Source organism: Sceloporus undulatus, chromosome 4 (genome assembly GCF_019175285.1).
Source record: "Sceloporus undulatus isolate JIND9_A2432 ecotype Alabama chromosome 4, SceUnd_v1.1, whole genome shotgun sequence".
NCBI lineage: Eukaryota > Metazoa > Chordata > Lepidosauria > Squamata > Phrynosomatidae > Sceloporus > Sceloporus undulatus.
In genome coordinates this window covers 235,355,775-235,372,877 of record NC_056525.1, presented here as the reverse complement: position 1 = coordinate 235,372,877, position 17,103 = coordinate 235,355,775, and the positions used below count along the sequence as shown (strand labels likewise).

At 41.3% G+C, this 17,103-nt stretch overlaps 2 protein-coding genes across 4 annotated transcripts in view; one reads left to right on the top strand and one right to left on the bottom strand.

Annotated features, from left to right (window-relative positions):
* Window positions 1-4,072, top strand: part of WASHC5 (WASH complex subunit 5) — a 76,862-nt gene extending 72,790 nt beyond the window's left edge. Inside the window, 3 exon segments of the mRNA XM_042464467.1 lie at window positions 1,838-2,060; window positions 2,614-2,701; window positions 3,672-4,072. Coding sequence (XP_042320401.1) covers window positions 1,838-2,060; window positions 2,614-2,701; window positions 3,672-3,728 — 368 coding nt within the window. The 3' untranslated portion in view covers window positions 3,729-4,072.
* Window positions 4,073-7,275: 3,203 nt separating this feature from the next.
* The window catches only part of SQLE (squalene epoxidase), a 43,256-nt gene continuing 33,428 nt past the window's right edge, over window positions 7,276-17,103 (bottom strand). For all 3 annotated transcript variants that reach the window (XM_042465801.1, XM_042465800.1, XM_042465802.1), the window contains exons 10-12: window positions 12,994-13,090; window positions 12,161-12,248; window positions 7,276-9,531 (exon numbers count right to left, since the gene is read on the bottom strand). In XM_042465801.1, coding sequence (XP_042321735.1) covers window positions 9,339-9,531; window positions 12,161-12,248; window positions 12,994-13,090 — 378 coding nt within the window. In that variant the 3' untranslated portion in view covers window positions 7,276-9,338. The remainder of the gene's footprint in view (window positions 9,532-12,160; window positions 12,249-12,993; window positions 13,091-17,103) is intronic.

Below are 17,103 nucleotides of genomic sequence, written 5' to 3'. Positions count from 1 at the left end.
CTGTGAGCAAATATATATATATTTGCTCACAGCCGTGCTTTTTATCTTTGTTTCTTATCTAGGAAGCAATCTTTCTCCCTATTATGTCTGTAGACATAGCATTTATTCCATACCAAATGGATTTACTACCAGCAAAATCAGTGTAGGCCAATGTGCATAATAAATTGCATATTGTGAAAACACAAGGCAAGCACAAACAGCTCTGAGTGGTCTTGGCATGACATCAAAGGAGACTTTGTAACCAACTGTGAGGCTTTTGTTGTGAAAGCCTCCCCCAAATGTGTTGAACTGTAACTCTCATCATCTTGGGGCCCTCCAGACAAGTTGGATTATAATGCCAACCTTCTGAAGATTGTGGGAAGTGTAATTCAAAACATCCAAAGAGCACAAAGTTGGAGGTTGATTTCAAAGTCACTGGCCAGATCTTGGGCAGTTTGCTGTGTGCTGTCAGGATCTGCCATGATTGATAGCTTCCATGTTGCTTTGCAGAATTCCAGATAGTGGTGACTGAAATTGATTGTTAAGCTGCCTGACAGGTGATACTTTATTGGGGCACTGCCAGTAATTCCAGCAATGGGCCCAGTGGTGTTATTCAGTATAGTTAACAACCAGCCCGTCTCTTGCTCTGGAAGACCCAGTACTTCCCTGGCACTGACCTTCTTTGCCCTCCGTCTTCCTCATGCATTCCAGTCTCTTCTTCCTCCACTTCACTATTTGTGACTCCCCTTTAACCTCCCCAGCCTCTGCATCCTTGAACAATTTTCACAAATGACCCCAGTGCAAACCAGCTGCATGATATCACTTACCAAGCCATATGCCAAAGATTTGTGATGCTTCCCTGCTTCCATTAGGAAATCTTATAGGACGACAACTGATGCCAGAGGGATTCATCAGAAGATGTTTTGCTGGCAAGCAGAATCTGTAACTGACATCACCCCTTATCTACTATACTAGTTTCTGTGTTCTTTTTCCTTTGCAAATAGGCAGAGCACATACGAGACCTTTCACATAAAGCAGGAGTGTACCACTAATATTTCCATTCTCCCTGTTAGTCTTCTGAAAATGCTATTTGAGGTATTATAAAGGTACAGATGGGCAAATTAGTATTTAAATGGAGAATCATGTGCCTCTCCAAGACCCATGGTACCATTTTATTAGAAAATTTGCCTGTGCATGAGGGGCCAGTTCCTCCTACCCCTTAATGTAGACGCTTCCTTTAAATCACCTTGTAGGCTTACCACTGCCAGACAGTAAGACATTCATTTTGCCCAGCATCTTACTGTAAAAAAGTGGGGTTTTCTTCATGTTGCTTTGGTTGACATAGAAAGAAATCCTTCCTCTATCCCCATCCGCTATGGATCCATGGAAAGAATGGATTACTGCTTTGCTGTTGTTCAAGTCATTTCCAACTTAAGACAACCCTACATCAAATCTATCACAAGGTTTTCTTGGCAAGATTTGTTCAGGGGGGTTTGCCTTTCCCTTTTTCTGAGTCTGGGAGAATGTTACTTGTCCAGGGTCACCCAGTGGGATTCCATGTGAGTTAGGAATTTAAACCCTGATCTCTTAAAAGGAGCTCTGATGGCACAGTGGTTAAATGCTGGTACTATAGCCACAAGGTTGTGAGTTTGATCCCAGCCTTCCATCCTTTTGTTGGTCAGTAAAATGAGTACCCAGCTTATTGGAGGCAATTGGCTTACAGATTGTAAACCACTTTGAGAGTGCTGAGTTCACCAAAAAGCAGTAATGTAAATGCTATTGCTGTTGCTAGGGCTGTAGTACAGCATTGACATTAATACACCACACTAGATCTCAGTAGATTGCTGCCTATAAATAGATAAATGTCATTCCCAAAGTGGTTACTTTTCCAAGCTGAGAAAATTTGTTCTGTTTTGTTTTCCTTCAGGGATGGTTTGCAAGAAGCCAGCAGATCCCATTGACTGGCCTCCTCTGGTGCTCGGACTACTCACTCTGCTGAAACAGTTCCATTCGCGATACACTGAGCAGTTTCTGGCTCTGATTGGCCAGTTTATTCGTTCAACAATGGAACAGTGCACAAGGTAGCTATTTTCCCCTTCCTCAAGAGTGCTTAAGGTCTTTGCAGACTTGCAAGTTGCCTTGATGTTACCATTAGCACGGGCCATTCCATCATTCTGAATTGCAGGATTGTACAAGAACATGGTCTCCTCCAGATGTTTGGGATGTCACTCACATAATCCCTGATCATGTGGGCATATTGACTGTGGCTGACCTAAATTGTAATCAGAACCATCTGGAGCACACACCATGGCTGCAATTCTGCATCATGAGAATAAGTCTGCCACCTAACTATGTCTACCAGTGCTACCACCCCCACAAATAAAATCTTTGAAAGGAAGTAGCCCCCCAGTACATTGATTTGCATGTTGCTGGAGAGGGGGAGATCAGTGCAGATACACTACCTATTTTCCTGATAATGTCATTCCACTAAATGCAGTTAAACACATATAGGTGCTTTCTTTTTTTTAGGCCAACCATTTTAAAGAACTGTTTTTGGAGATTGACAAAATATTTGCACAACTAAATAAGCAGTTGTTAACCAATTCAGAGTTGTGGTTTTGTGACTCTCTATAGCCAGAAGGTCCCAGAAATGCCAGCAGATGTTGTGGGTGCCCTGCTTTTCTTAGAAGACTATGTTCGTTATACAAAGCTACCACGAAGGGTGAGTAAATAGTATAAATAAATTAAACAATTGCATATTAAAAGCAGTGATTAATTTAAACAAGATAAAAACATACTACACAATTCAAGCAAGTTAAGAGCTTTAAAGGCTATGAGTTAAAGCCATGTTTTGACTAGCCATGAAAAACCTACACTGGCATCATCCAAAGAAGGTCCCCTACTGTGTTCTTCCCCATTGTATTGCCTACTTGTGTGACACAGACAATAGAGGCCAAACTTCTAAAGCATATAGGAATTCTTGGATTAAATGTCTGCTCCTTATCCAAGCTTTTTACATATGTTTTTTGGTTACCCTTAGTTTAGTTTGGAGAAAGGACATAGCCCAATGATCAATTTCTGGCATTTAATCTCTAATAAAGGATCTTTAATAATCTGAGAGAAACCTCATCTTGAGCACTTGGAGAGCCAATGCTAGAACAGGCAGTATTAGGTGTTTGGTCAACAGTATGAGGCTGATCCTTTCATGCATCTCAGACATCCCATTGTGAATAAAGATTCTCATCTGGTCCATATTCTGAGTTGAATTAAGTCAAAAATCTTACCTCATTTGAGTGGCCATTTTTCATGCATTATTCAACATGGAACACATAGTCTTCTCATGCTGCTTAATGTATAAAACGTACACAGGTTGAGGCTCCCTTATCCAGAATTCCAAAATCCAATACATTACAAAACCCAAAGATTTTTTTCATGGGTGGCTGTGACAGTGACCACTTTCCTGATGGCTCAGTGTACACAAACCTTGTTTCATGCACAATATTATTGAATATATTACATTCAAAATTACCTTTAGGCTATGTGTGTGTATGAAACATAAATGAATTTTGTGTTTAGACCAGGGTCCAAGATGCAAAACGCCTCTGGTCCCAAGCATTTCTGGTAAGAGAGGCTTAACCCATATTGTGTCCCTTTACTATTCTGCAGTTGAAGTGTTTTTTTTTTCCTTTCAGGTTGTCGAAGCCCATGTACCTAATTTCATTTTTGATGAATTCCGAACAGTTATCTAAACTCCCAAGGAATCCATGACCCTAGCTGGAAGTAGAGGAACAAGAGTTGAAAGAGAACATAAAAATCAAGAAAGAAGCTAGCACTTCACAACTTCTGACTAGCAGAGAATACATATTGGTGCATGAACATAGCATAATTGACACTAACCTCTTGCAGCTAACCCTGCTGCAAAATTATGCTATTTTCCCCAGTTGAGTACTTGATACTAGCAATTTCTGTTTAACCCGTAAAGTTATACATAATCTTTCATGTACAAAAATTTATCTTTATGTTCTTAAGAGAGCAATATGTGGACATAAAATAGCATTTTTGTATAGGAATAAATATGATACTAAAATGAGAAGGCTTGGGTTGTTTCACAGATTTTCATACACATCAAGTGTGTTCATTTACCCTGCATCATGGTAAAATACCAAAGACCTGGAACAACTACTGCTGAAGGTTTAGGATGTGTAAAGGCAGAATTACCATTGAATGTTAAGAAAACAAAAATGGCCACAGGGTTTAAAGTGGTTGAAGAAGACATCAAAATCATTAAAGTTTCTATTCCTTGGCCCGGTCATTAATCAGAATTGAGACCGTTGTTAAGAAGAGTAAATTCTGAACAAATGGTATCAAATTGCTTTAATTCTGTGGTATGGCTATGCCCTAAATTCTCATTGATTTCAGTGACTCTACTCTGAAGTATAACTACATCTGGAATATAACTGTTCATGTATAAGGAGCCGATAAGCCTATGTATAACTTGCAATGTAAATATTTAAAATACTTACAAATGTCATCTCTAAATAACTTCAACAGTCTCCCTTTAAGGATATGCCAGTGGACTCAACCCTAAACTACCAAATCAATTGAAATTTTTCCTATTTATTTAGCCACAAATGTTCTCCAGCATCCATATTTGGTCATGACTACCCGAGTCTCCAGCACTGGAGAGAGAGAGATTAACCATCCATTTGATGCATGGCAGAATTCACAAACTCTGGCATTGTCAAAATCTGTTTAAAACTGTTTAAAATCAATGTCGAATTATTTGATCACAGTTCATTTTTCAGGACTTGGATCAAGATTGAAATGGGGTGAGGAGGGTTCCCCAAAGTTGTGTCATGTTAAATGCATGGATCATGACAAATATCCATTCTGGTTGTCCTCTTGGAAAAATATACAAAGGAGCTTATGTTGTTACAGCTTCATGCCAAAGTAGCCAAAGAGCCCACTGGCTCTATCATCTGGCACTGTAGCAAGGAGTAGGGGACAAAATCTCTCTTTTCACTGCCAGAAAACTACTAGCCCTTGTTAAGGAAACATTTTGTGAATTGGTCTACTGAGCAGCTCAGTCATTGGGAGTACCACCCCTTGAAGCGGAAGTGTTTTGAAAACATTTGGTATGACGATGTGATTTCATTTCATCAGTTCTATTTAATCAGTTTAATCCATTCTATTTAATGATCATTTCCCTCAGCTTCTGGGACTTTTGTTTAACAAAAGATGACTGGTCTGAGCTATCAAATTAAGAGACATCAGTGCAGCAGGCAAACAAATGTGACTGTTGCATGTAACAATGATTTTATGACTCTTGGAGACAGTTTAGTTTTTGCCTCCACATATCACAATGATGCTTGGTCACAGGTCCTTTGGCTGGTCCTATTTATAATACAGCCAGCAGTGTTTTAGTTCATGTAAACGTAACCACATTTGTGGGGTTTTGTTGCTGTTTTTAAATGCAAAAATACCTTAGCCACAAGATGGCAGTGCCCAAAGATCTATAATGAAAATGTGTGTGCGCTCAGCTTCACAATGTCAACATATGGCCACCCCATGAATTTCATAGGGTTTTCTCAAGAGGTGGTTTACCGATTCTTTCCTCTGAAATACAGTTTACAGCAGATGGGATCTGGCACCTTTAGGGTATTTATGAAAAGTTTGGGGACTCCCAATCTCCACACCAGCTATAGCTTTTACATTATTTGCATATTACCAAAGGATCTGCTGGACATGTTCAGTTAATCTAAACGAAGAACAAACATAGTACAGTAATACTGTTCTTGGACAATACCTCTTCGTATAGCAGGTGGGTAGAAATTATAACCAAATGATATTCCAAGCACATATAAACTCCATGAGGAATACTGCGATCTATCCATCTACCTACGAAGCCAGTAACAAAAAACATCCTGCTGTGTAGTACTATGCTCTAGCAACAATTTTGTGTAAATAGACCAGGCTTTAGCACCAGCTGGTCCACACAGCTGCCTATTTATTTAAATTGTGTGAGAACAGTGTAATCTATAAATGAAGTAGCAGAAAGAACTGGGAGTGCAGCTTCTGAAGAAGATATTTCTGAAATCACAGAAGACACTGCATTCATCTGTAGCACAAGTTACTTTCAGGCAGAGTAAAATGCCTCTGGCCTACCATCCTTTTTTATATTACCCAGCTAACAACCTAAATTGAAATCCCACTATATTTAAACAGGCATACTCCAGTGACAGTAGAATTGCAGCATCTGTCATTATGTTCCACTGGTTTATAATTTTTTCTCATCTGGGGTGAACTCAAAATTACTTCTTCCCAGGGAAGGGAAGGGTATCTTTTGAGTGTAGCAACTAGCACTCTAAGAAACTCTATATGAGCTGGAAAAGTAGTTTAAGAGCTGGGTAAGGAATCCCCAAATTTACTGTACCTGAATACAGTAGAGAGTTGGGCCTCTGCCACAAGGCAGATGGGTTTTGGAGTCCTTGTTAGCATCATGTTCAAACGTCAGGAGTTGGCCAGTGACATGAACAGGTTCACTTTTATTAGTGACCTCATTTGGATACTTTTTGCATTTGCTTTGCAGTTTGAGGCTGGGGAAAAGGCAGGAAGGCAGAGAACGGACATGGGAATGAATTTTTTAATGTTGCTAACTTGCTTCCGCAGTTCTGATAGCAGCAGGGAGAAGTGTCATGTTTGCACTTTGGTTTTGTTTTTTTTTTTTATCCTGCACTATATAACCCTTGGAAGCCCATCTTCCACCAGTCTGGGCCTGTATGGGAAGTGTACCCTACTCCAGGTGCCTCATATATATCAGAGATGGGCATCTGATTTGACTGCTGGCGAAGGGATAAATGGGTAGAATTTGTTCAGCTGTAAGGGGATGCTGTGTACCATACACTGATTCGCTTACCATCGATAAAGCTTATACTATAGCAGTAACGTGTCAGTGTTTGGCACCCAAAAAAAAAAAAAGGAGATTCCTAGAACTACACCTAGTTCTAGAGCAAGATATGTAGCAACACTGTTTTAGTAAAAGTGGGAAACATGGACCTCTCCAAAAGTCCTTGTGCTGCAGCTTCCATCAAATGGGGAGGATCAACCTAACCCCCTGAAGAACCATCCAGCCCACATCCCTGCTTTATAAATCCCTCTGCAGCCTTTTTGCCCCAATAAACCCTTCTCGACTACTAAAGCACTCAATGGCATACCTCATCTCCTCACACCCACAAAAACACTGAAATCAAGAATGCACATAATCATACTACAGAAAGTAAAAAAAGAGGCATGGAATTGCAATGAAACATAACAGGTTTAAATTTTATCTGAGAAAACAGTAAAGGGAAGTTTCACATCAAAAAAATGTCAACAAGGGAATGTACAGGTAACAGTTGCATGTTTAAACGGTTCGAGCTGCCCTGTCTTTGTTTTGTAAGCTATTATAATTAATGGAGCACTCCCAGCTATCCTGTAAAGATCAACACTTAGTTGCTATCTTTCTGAATCATTAATAGTGGTCATTGTAAACATCTACCTCGTTCAAAAACTTCATTTGTCTAAGAAATTCATACCTATATATATATTTGTTCATGTATAACATGCACACATTCATCTCCTTATTTAGGGTTGCCAAGTTGAAAAATGAGATAGAGCTCCTGCATTTTTAACAGATTCTGGATCAGAAGAGATACTATCAAGTTTCCTCATATCTAGCTATAGCAAGCCTCCTTCCTCACACACACACAAATCACCCTGTAGCTGCTGTAGACTCGGTTTACTGGAGAACTAATGGGTACTACAGAAACATCTGCCTGTTCTTCTAGCTGACAGCAGTGCTGGGCCTCTTCACACCATACACACACCACTCTCCACAAGCCAGGGGAATAGCTGTGTAGCTAAAGGTGTTGTGGGAGAAGATGCACCATACATCTATCTGACAGAACTTTGCAGTACTTCTTTCTGATCCAGGATCTGTTAACAACTGAAGCTACAGGAACCCAGTCTTGTATGCAGCCTGTCAACCCTATATCTATTTCTAACAGCTCAATCATTCACTTAAGACAGTAGCAAGAACCTGTGGTCTACCAAATTTTGTTGGATTCCAGCTCACATCTGTCTGTCATTGTAGGCAGTAGTCACAGATGACAGGAGCTCCAATCTAACAATATCTCAACTGCCATAGCCTCCCCATTCCTGCCTTAATACTAGCAAGAGACCCAGCAGGATGCCTGAACCAAAATTATTCAGTTTATTCAAGGCTGCTGCATTAAAGCTGTTTGACACTGCTTTATCTGGCATGGCTCCATGCTATGGAATCCTGGGATTTGTAGATTGTTGTGGCACCAGAGCTCTGTTAGAGAAAGCTAAATATCTCACAAAACTACAGATCACAGACTTCCATAGCACTGAGCCTTGGCAGTTAAAGCAGTGCCAAACTGCATTAATTCTAGAATGTAGATGCAGCTGAGGCTGTTTGCAGAATCAAACAAACCTAAACAACGGTCTGGTTCTCAGTGAGATTTTGAAGCCTGCATATAGGCTGCACCAGGTCAGACTGCAGGTGAGGTCAAACATGATTGAATGGTCCTCTATATAAAAATGGATAATCCCTGACGACACAAAACTAGATTTCAAGGAGAAGGGTTCTAGCTTATTCCCTCGCCCAAAATTCTAAGTTTTCCATGTGCAGGGTGAACAAGGCATATTTCTGATTTGGTTAGGTGTATAGAACAGCATTCAATCATACCAATACCTACCTGCAGCCATAAACAGTACAGCACAGAAACAATGTTGGGTCCAGAAGATGGGAGTCCAAAAATGAACCTTGCCAAGATCTGAGAGACAAATTTACCATCTCAGTGAGAACTAAACCAATCCTCCACAGATATATTCTATTCTATACTGGCACAGTCTCCCCTGCAACAGAGCTTAATTTAACATCTAGCCCCTGGCCCCAATGAAATGAGAGATGGCTTGATACTACCAGAAAAAAATATTGTTATTAGCAACTTATTCTGGGGATTCCTCTTCAGAAAGGACCCTGCACTACCTCCCACTCTCTCCTATAGAACAGGGCCGTCTTTACACAGATGTCCATTCATTTCTTGTAAGGATTATACACCAGCCTGTATACCAGGCATCACCAACGACAAGGAAATCCCTTGTCCACACCTAATTTCTCTGTATAAAGATATACAACTTCAAGTCACAAAATAAAGCCACACTGGGTTTTTTTCTCAAAGAGTCTGATCTTTTTTTAAAAAACAAAGAGATAGGACAAAACCATTTCATATCCAGAAGGGAAGCAGCAAAGAGTCTAATGCTGTTCCTCATCCTGTAGATTTGTTTCTTCCGGTTTAATAGACGAGGTACTTCATTTCAGAATATATGAGTGGGAATATGACTGAGCACGCCCTGTACAGCACAGCAAGGCTACTGAAAACCGCACGCGGCTTGGTGATCCAGGATTCTGATTTGAAGCAGAAATAAACAGCATAGAGGGCGACGGCAAAGAAGTGGCCTATCAGAACAATAGGCTTAGGTGACAGGCTGTAGGAAAGAATTGAGAGAGGAGGGAGAAAAAGTGAGAAATATGACCCCACCATTAGCACACTATTAGAAATTACAAGACAGCCATCCACTGAAATTTCTAGGCAACAACGTCTTTTGAAATGCAGCCCTAGATTTTGTGCCTTTTTCTTTCTAAACAGGGAACAGACAAAGTGAGCCCTGTGGCCATTGAGCCCCAAAGTCCCCATACACCCCACCCAAATTCATAACCCATGCTCTCTGCATAACCACTGCAAAAAAAACACAGTCTTCTCCTCCAAGACCACCCTACTCCTAAGTACCCCAAATGCCCCCTAAAGGTAGTGGTGGTGGGGAGGGCAAAAAATTGCTGATATAAACACTGGAAGTGATACAATGTTGCTTCCAGTCATATCAGGCACATGCCGGCTACAGAAAAGTGCAGGGGTGAAAACTGTCCCTTTCCTCCCACCCCTGCTCTAAATGTTCCTGTAGAAGGCATGGACTAACCCTGGTAAGATAGATCTTCTTACTCATCACTTCTTTCTGCACCAGCTGTTCTAGTTTAGGTGCTTTAATAGGGGAGACCACCACTCAGTATTTAAGGGCAAATATTTTAAATGCAGAGGTCTCAGATTCAATCTCTGCTATTTCCAGTTAAAAAAGAAGACATAGCAAATGATGTGAAAAACATGGTTTTTTGTGGGTTTTTCGGGCTATGTGGCCATGTTCTAGAAGAGTTTATTCCTGATGTTTCACCTGCATCTGTGGCTGGCATCTTCAGGGAATGCTGACCTGGAAGAGAGTGGGTTCTTATATACTGTGTGACCCTGTGTAAGGAGAAGTGATTCCCGTGTTAATCTGTGTATTGTTCTGTTGTTGATGGCAGGGCCTCAGGTTGTGAGGATATGCAAAAGAGGATTAGTGTCTGCTAACTGGTGATTATTGTCTGCTGGGAAAGCTCCTGTCCCTGGGTGGTTTCTCATATGAATTTTCTGAGTGCTGATTTTGCTATTTTGCAGAACTGGAAGCCAAACTTCCTTTACTTTAAGGGTTTCTTCTTTTCTGTTGAAATTGTCCAAGTGTTTGTGAATTTCAATGACTTCCCTGTGCATTCTGACCTGATAGCTGTTGGCATGGTTCAGAATTTCAGTGTCAGAATTTGGTCCCTATGTAGACTTGTCCGCAGCTGAAATTTCCCTATTCTGTCTGTGACCCCTTTGATGTATGGTAAAAATACCTTCCCTTTGGGTGGTTGCTTGTCTTCACTCTTCTGGGTCTGTGGTGAGGAAACACAACCTCCAAATGTTTTACAAACAAACCAAGAAAATCCAGCAAATGCTACGCTCAGTGAAGGGCAGGAGAGACTCTCTCACAGCCACAGGAGTTTACCACATACCATGCAGCTGCAGATAAGTCTACATAGGGACCACCAAACACAGTGTCCAAACACAAATCAAGGAACATAAGAGACACTGCAGGCTGGGTCACCCAGAAAAATCAGCAGTAGCAGAGCACATTATAAACCATCCTGAGCACAAAATGCTGTTTGAAAACACCAAAATTCTGGACCATGCCAATAACTATCATGTCAGAATGCACAGGGAAGCTATTGAAATCTACAAACACTTGGACAATTTCAACAGGAAATAAGAAACCCTTAAAGTAAACAAATTTTGGCTACCAGTCCTACAAAATAGCAAAATCAGCACTCAACAAATGCAAATGAGAAATCACCCAGGGTCAGGAGCTTTTCCAGCAGACAATGATCACCAATTAGCAGATACTAATTCTCTTTTGCATATCCTCCCAACCTGAGGCCCTGCCATCAACAACAAACCAATACAAAGATTAACATGGGAATCACTCCTCCTTACTCAGCGTCACACAGTGTGTGTGTATGTGTGTGTGTGTGTACACACTCTCTCTCTCTCTCTCTCTCTCTTTTCCAGGTCAGCATTCTCTGAAGATGCCAGCCACAGATGCTGGTGAAACGTCAGGAATAAACTCTTCTAGAACATGGCCACATAGCCTGAAAAACCCACAAAAAATTTGGATGTCAGCGATGAAAGCCTTCGATTTCACACATGTGAAAGATCTTTCTATGACTAAGGCCCAGGACAGCCTCCACCACAGGCATCAGAGGACAAAAAGCTGGGACATATGATATTCTCTATGTCAGTAGAGCAACAAATCCACTCCAGATTTTAATCTGAACCTTAAGGAGTTATCCAGGGTACATCCCCCAAATGGGTTGAGCATTTTGGACAGATCTTTTAAGGTTTGGGCTGAACTTAAGAGTAGAAATGCAGTCCCACTGACATGGGGGCCATCAGCCATCAGACAATATGGATAATTATTCTGAGCTAGTATGAGGTGCCTTCTTATGTTCCTAAGTAATGATATGTAACTTCAAAACATTTTTGAAAGTCTGGCAAATGGTTTGGCTCACTTATATTAATAACCTAAGAAACATACTTTGAAGCATTCCCTGAGCTTGACGCCTACTGCCCTCTACTCTACACTAATTAAATGGGCTCACTGAAGGTCACTTGGGTTCCACACTCAAAAAGGGAAATTTGAGCCAAGTTAACTATTGCCTATTCCTAACAACAACTTGAAAAAAATTGTAGATGTTTCTCCAACTTACACTGAAAGTAATCCAATTGGACCAGAGACACACTCGCCACCCAGCTTGAAGTAAAGGAAGCAGGCTCTCCTTAACTGATGCAAAGAATCTGCCAAACAAATGAAATGGGACACCCCTTTACAAAGAAGCCAAGCAAAGAAATGAAGAGTGATCTTGCATCATGTAGGGCAACGTAACCCAAATGTCTATAATATTTACAATGAATACTGTGTATTTGGTTGCCATCAAACAAAAAGAGTGTATTATTATCCTGCCAGCAGTCTCTAAACAGATGAACTAGGGCATGAGGACTTCCCACATAATGACACCTATCCCCCTAGTAAATTATTCTACCAATTGGATGTGGAAATCACACCAAAGGAACACTGCTTTTGACAGCATTCCCACAGCAATCAAAAAGAGCATCCTAGTTCTAAAGATCAAGTCATATACCCATCAGGGTACAACTAAAGCAACATGTAGTTGGTGGATAGGATTCTGTCACACCAGTTGACCTTGCACCACTTAAACCAGACTGATATTTGTGGGCTAAGGCAAACTCACAATAGCAAACTGGAGGTACCCAAAATACAGAACTCCTTCCTAATAAAAGTCACACTGGCTCCATTATGTTTAAGTTTCCAGGAGGCAGTTAAGACTCTGTTGTTACACTCAGGGGCAGCTGCTCTGGCTGTTTTAACTGTCTATAGTCTTAAAATGATTTCTAAGGAGTGATTTTTCATCTATTGTCTATCACCTCAGGTACTCTGGTGGGTTGAGAAGTGATAGAAAAACACTTTAAACACACTAACAAACTATGCTTACGAAAATGCATTTTTGGGCAACACACTTACCATCTGTTGCAGCAAATAATTCATAAAGAGCCTGTGCAAGAACATTCACCACAAAGGAGTGGGATTTTCTTCGTGTCCAGTAAAAAGTACTTTTGGCCTGCAAAAGATAAGCAGTCAGTTTCTGGCATTAAGATACAATAAACCATTGCTATCTGAAAGGTTCCACCAGATCATTATGTTTTAATATGGTTCAGCAAATTACCAGCACTCCCAAGTAACAAAGAAATGTGCTATGAGAAAAGGTTTCAACAAGGGCTGGCCCATGAGATGATTCATCCCATCAATTAGCCACACTACATCCATAGAAACATGACACTGGATCAGACGATTGGTACATCTAACCTAATTGTTGTCTACACTGTATTAAAGGGTTGCTGCATTAGGAAGGTTGAGAACCACTGATTTAGCAGAAAGTTGGCTACCTTGAGATAGACCTATGGACCTATGGACCTAAATCCATTTAGTCCCAACTATTTATTTATTTATTTCATTTATATAAATCCTATTATTATTATTACCATATTTTCCGGCGTATATGGCGACTGGGGGTATAAGACGACCCCCAAGTCACCCGCCGGCCGCACCCCTGGCCTCCTATGAGGGGGTCTTGCGCCAGCTGGAGGGGGCCTCTCTGGAGGCCTGAGAGAGGATCCGCGGCTGGGCTTTCTTTCCGCCATTGTTGCTCTAAAAGGCCGCAGGAAAGCAGCTCCAGAGCCGGCCGGGCTGAGGAAAAAAGCCGGCCCCTTAATTCTCACTGCTGCCGCCGCCACCCAAAATACTCCGATCCTCCAGCGGCTTCTGTGGCAGACTTCTGAAGCCGCTGGAAGATCAGAGTATCTTGGGCGGTGGTGGCAGCAGCAAGAATTAAGGGGCTGGCTCTTTTCCCCAGCCCGGCCGGCTCGGGAGCCACTTCCTTGCCACCTTTTGGAGAAACAATGGCGGCGCAAGAGCCCAGCCACGGATCCTCCCTCAGGCCTCCAGAGAGACCCCCCTCCAGCCAGCGTGAGTGCCTGCTGGCTGGGAGAGGACCCAGCAAGGACCCCAGAGACAGAGAGATGGCTATGACATTCACCTGTCTCTGGGGTCAAAATCCGGCACAGAAGGCAGACCTAAAGAGTTGCCTTATATGCCGGAAAATACGGTATTATATCCCACCTTTCTCCCCGAAGGGACCCAAGACAGCTCACAGATAAAAGCTTTAAATTATTATAAAATTCAAACAATTAAAATGTCTATAAATAAAATCACATAAAAATACACAATATGAAATCACATCAAATATACTCATGATACAAACAGACTAAAAACCCACCTGCTCCATAAAACCACCCTGCTATGCATTATGTACAGAAAGCCTGCCGGCATAAACATGTTTTTTACTTGGTGGTGAAAGGCCAGCAGGGAGGGAGCCAGCCTAGCCTCCCAAGGAAGGGCATTCCAGAGGGTAGGAGCAACCATCGAGAAGACTCTCTCGTGTCCTCATCAGGTGAGCCTGTGATCTTGATGCGAACGGGAGAAAGCCTTCTCATACAGATCCTAAGGCTCTTGCAGGTTCATATGGGCAGAGCCATGGAATCAATGGAACATATCCATGTTTTCTGCTCTAGATGGGAGTGACAGTTGGATTTAGGCCATGATGAATAAACACATGACAGAACAAAAATCACCAGGAACTCCTGCATGAATTGCTGGAAATGCCCAAATGGAGGTATTTTAACATGAAAAGCTCATTAATGCATGACTAATGTCAGTGCATCTGAAATATCATTATGTAGTGCTAGTAGCTTCAACTAGTCAAATTTGGCAAACACATGCAAGAGCAGACAGTAAGTTGCTAATAGCAGATACTGGGTGTTGGTTCTATTTTATTTATAATATGCTCATAACATTAACAGGTGCAAGCCCTACCATTAGATTTCTCAATAGATGACTAGGTGTGGCCCAACTTTGATGCGGGAAGACATTCTGAGCAATAAGCTGATGTAGTTCTGCGTCTGTCAGTAGCATGTCTCCATAAATTGGTTCTAGCAAATCATATGTTCCCAGAGCTTCTCTCAGGTGTACAAGAATTAAACTACTTAGGTAACTACAATGGGGGAATAGTGAATATTACAGTTGAGTTCCAAATAGGGACTCAGTTAACCTATATACTGTATGCCATCAGAAGCCTGCATATGTATGTGTGTTCACAAACACACACAGAACAAACACAAAACAAATATTAAAACTTGATTAGTGGGACTACATTTTAGTATTATTGTATGCACTCAGATATTGTATGGTGTATCTGCTCTGACTGCCTTATGGTACAAGAGCGGGATATAAAGTTATAAGTTTTATTTATTATTATTCATCCCCCATTGGAGAAAAATAATATAAAAGGGCATACTTCTTAACAGGAAAAAAGATGTGAGGTCATAGAGTCTGTACAAACTGCATTGGCCTACATTCCGAAGTACTGTAGCAGCATTTAGAGTTAAGCAAATTCATGGTTCTGGGATTGATAGAAGGAAAGATTAACATTTAGGTAATTTGTTGCAAAAGGGAAAAAGCATAGAATGTGTGAGAAGGCTGCTTGCAAGACATACACAGTCATACAAGGCTCAGCACCTGTTGCACTTGATTTTTATTTTGCCCCATAGACTGGCCCTATCTTGCTGATCCCCTTTACAGGAGCTTGGAAAGGGGGGAAAAACATAAAACAAGGACTACATTAAGCAAACACAACTGCCTAAATGTTAATCTTTCCTTCTATCAATCCCAGACATCCTCCTTTCCTGTCTGCTCTAGATGGATGTGCTTCTGACCGAAGCATGGTTTAAAGACAAAATTAATCTCTTCTTAGGAACACACACATAAACACAGCTTAGAAAATAGGCAAACAGAACAGGTGGCTGCAACGAGCATAGTAGGTTGCAAACAGAACCTGGCTCAGGTTCTGGATTATTCCTTTTAGAGAAAACACATTTTTCTCCAGCACCACCCTCCCATGTTACCCAAAATCATGCTGTTTTTATGGACAATTTATGGAAGCTGCAGCACAGAGGTTTCATATGAATTTGTTCAACAGTCTTTAATCAAAGTTAATAAAATGTGCTTGAAGTGATTTTGGAGTAAATCTGAATCTCACCATCTGCACTGAAACAGTGTGTGTGCACGCGCGCGCGTGCTATTTGCTAAAAGACTGAAAAAACTTGTAAATGAGTTGCCTATGAATGCTGGGAGGCTAAAATGCTAAGTATGAAACCATTAGTATCACAGCAGAGGTTAAGGCAGTGGCAGCCAGATGGAAAAGCGCACAGCAAAGGAAGGAAGGGGAAATTATCACTGGAACCTGGGATGGGAGGAGATGGCTAGTGGTTCTGAGCGACCTATTCCTCCAAAGCACAGGCTTTGAGGAACATTGGGTGTTCTTGGAGGCAAGGTATGCTGGGAAGAGTGTGAGCAACTGCCTATTCCATGATTTTGAGCCAGCAGCCCTTTTGTACTTCTCTCTTTCTGTGCCTGCTACTGCTGTCTCTTTCCACAAGTGTGTCCTTTTTTTCTACTGGATTTTAAAAATTATTGTACAGCATTTTGGAATTTGGAACTGTGCAGATAATGGACTTGTCAAGGCCTAATCATGACTTTCCAAACCACTTCTGCATACTGTATCTGTTTGCACAGAGGCAGACCCCAAAAGAAACCCATTTGAAGGGTGGCCACAGACCGAGAAAAACTCAATAGCAGTCTTTTTTTTATCACACATGATCTTTATTCTTTTTATCACACATATTTTCTATCTTGGCTGCTCACCCTGTGAGAGGAGAACCCCAGAACTTATAGGATGGACATCCATGGATAGTAAGGGGCAAAATCCTCCACTCTAAGTTCCCAGAGTGTCAGGCCAGGAACCAACAAACAGCAGCAATACTTCAAATAGTTAAGGGCTGGATTTAGTATAATTATATATTTACAAGGGAAAGAGGAATAGAAAGAACACAAGGAACACAAAACAATGGTAACTGTAGGAATACATACACAAGCAAAAACAAGAAAACTTTCCTAGACTTTGCTAAATGACAGCATGGACCTCACAAAATTGCCACAGATCAGGACTCCATGATACTG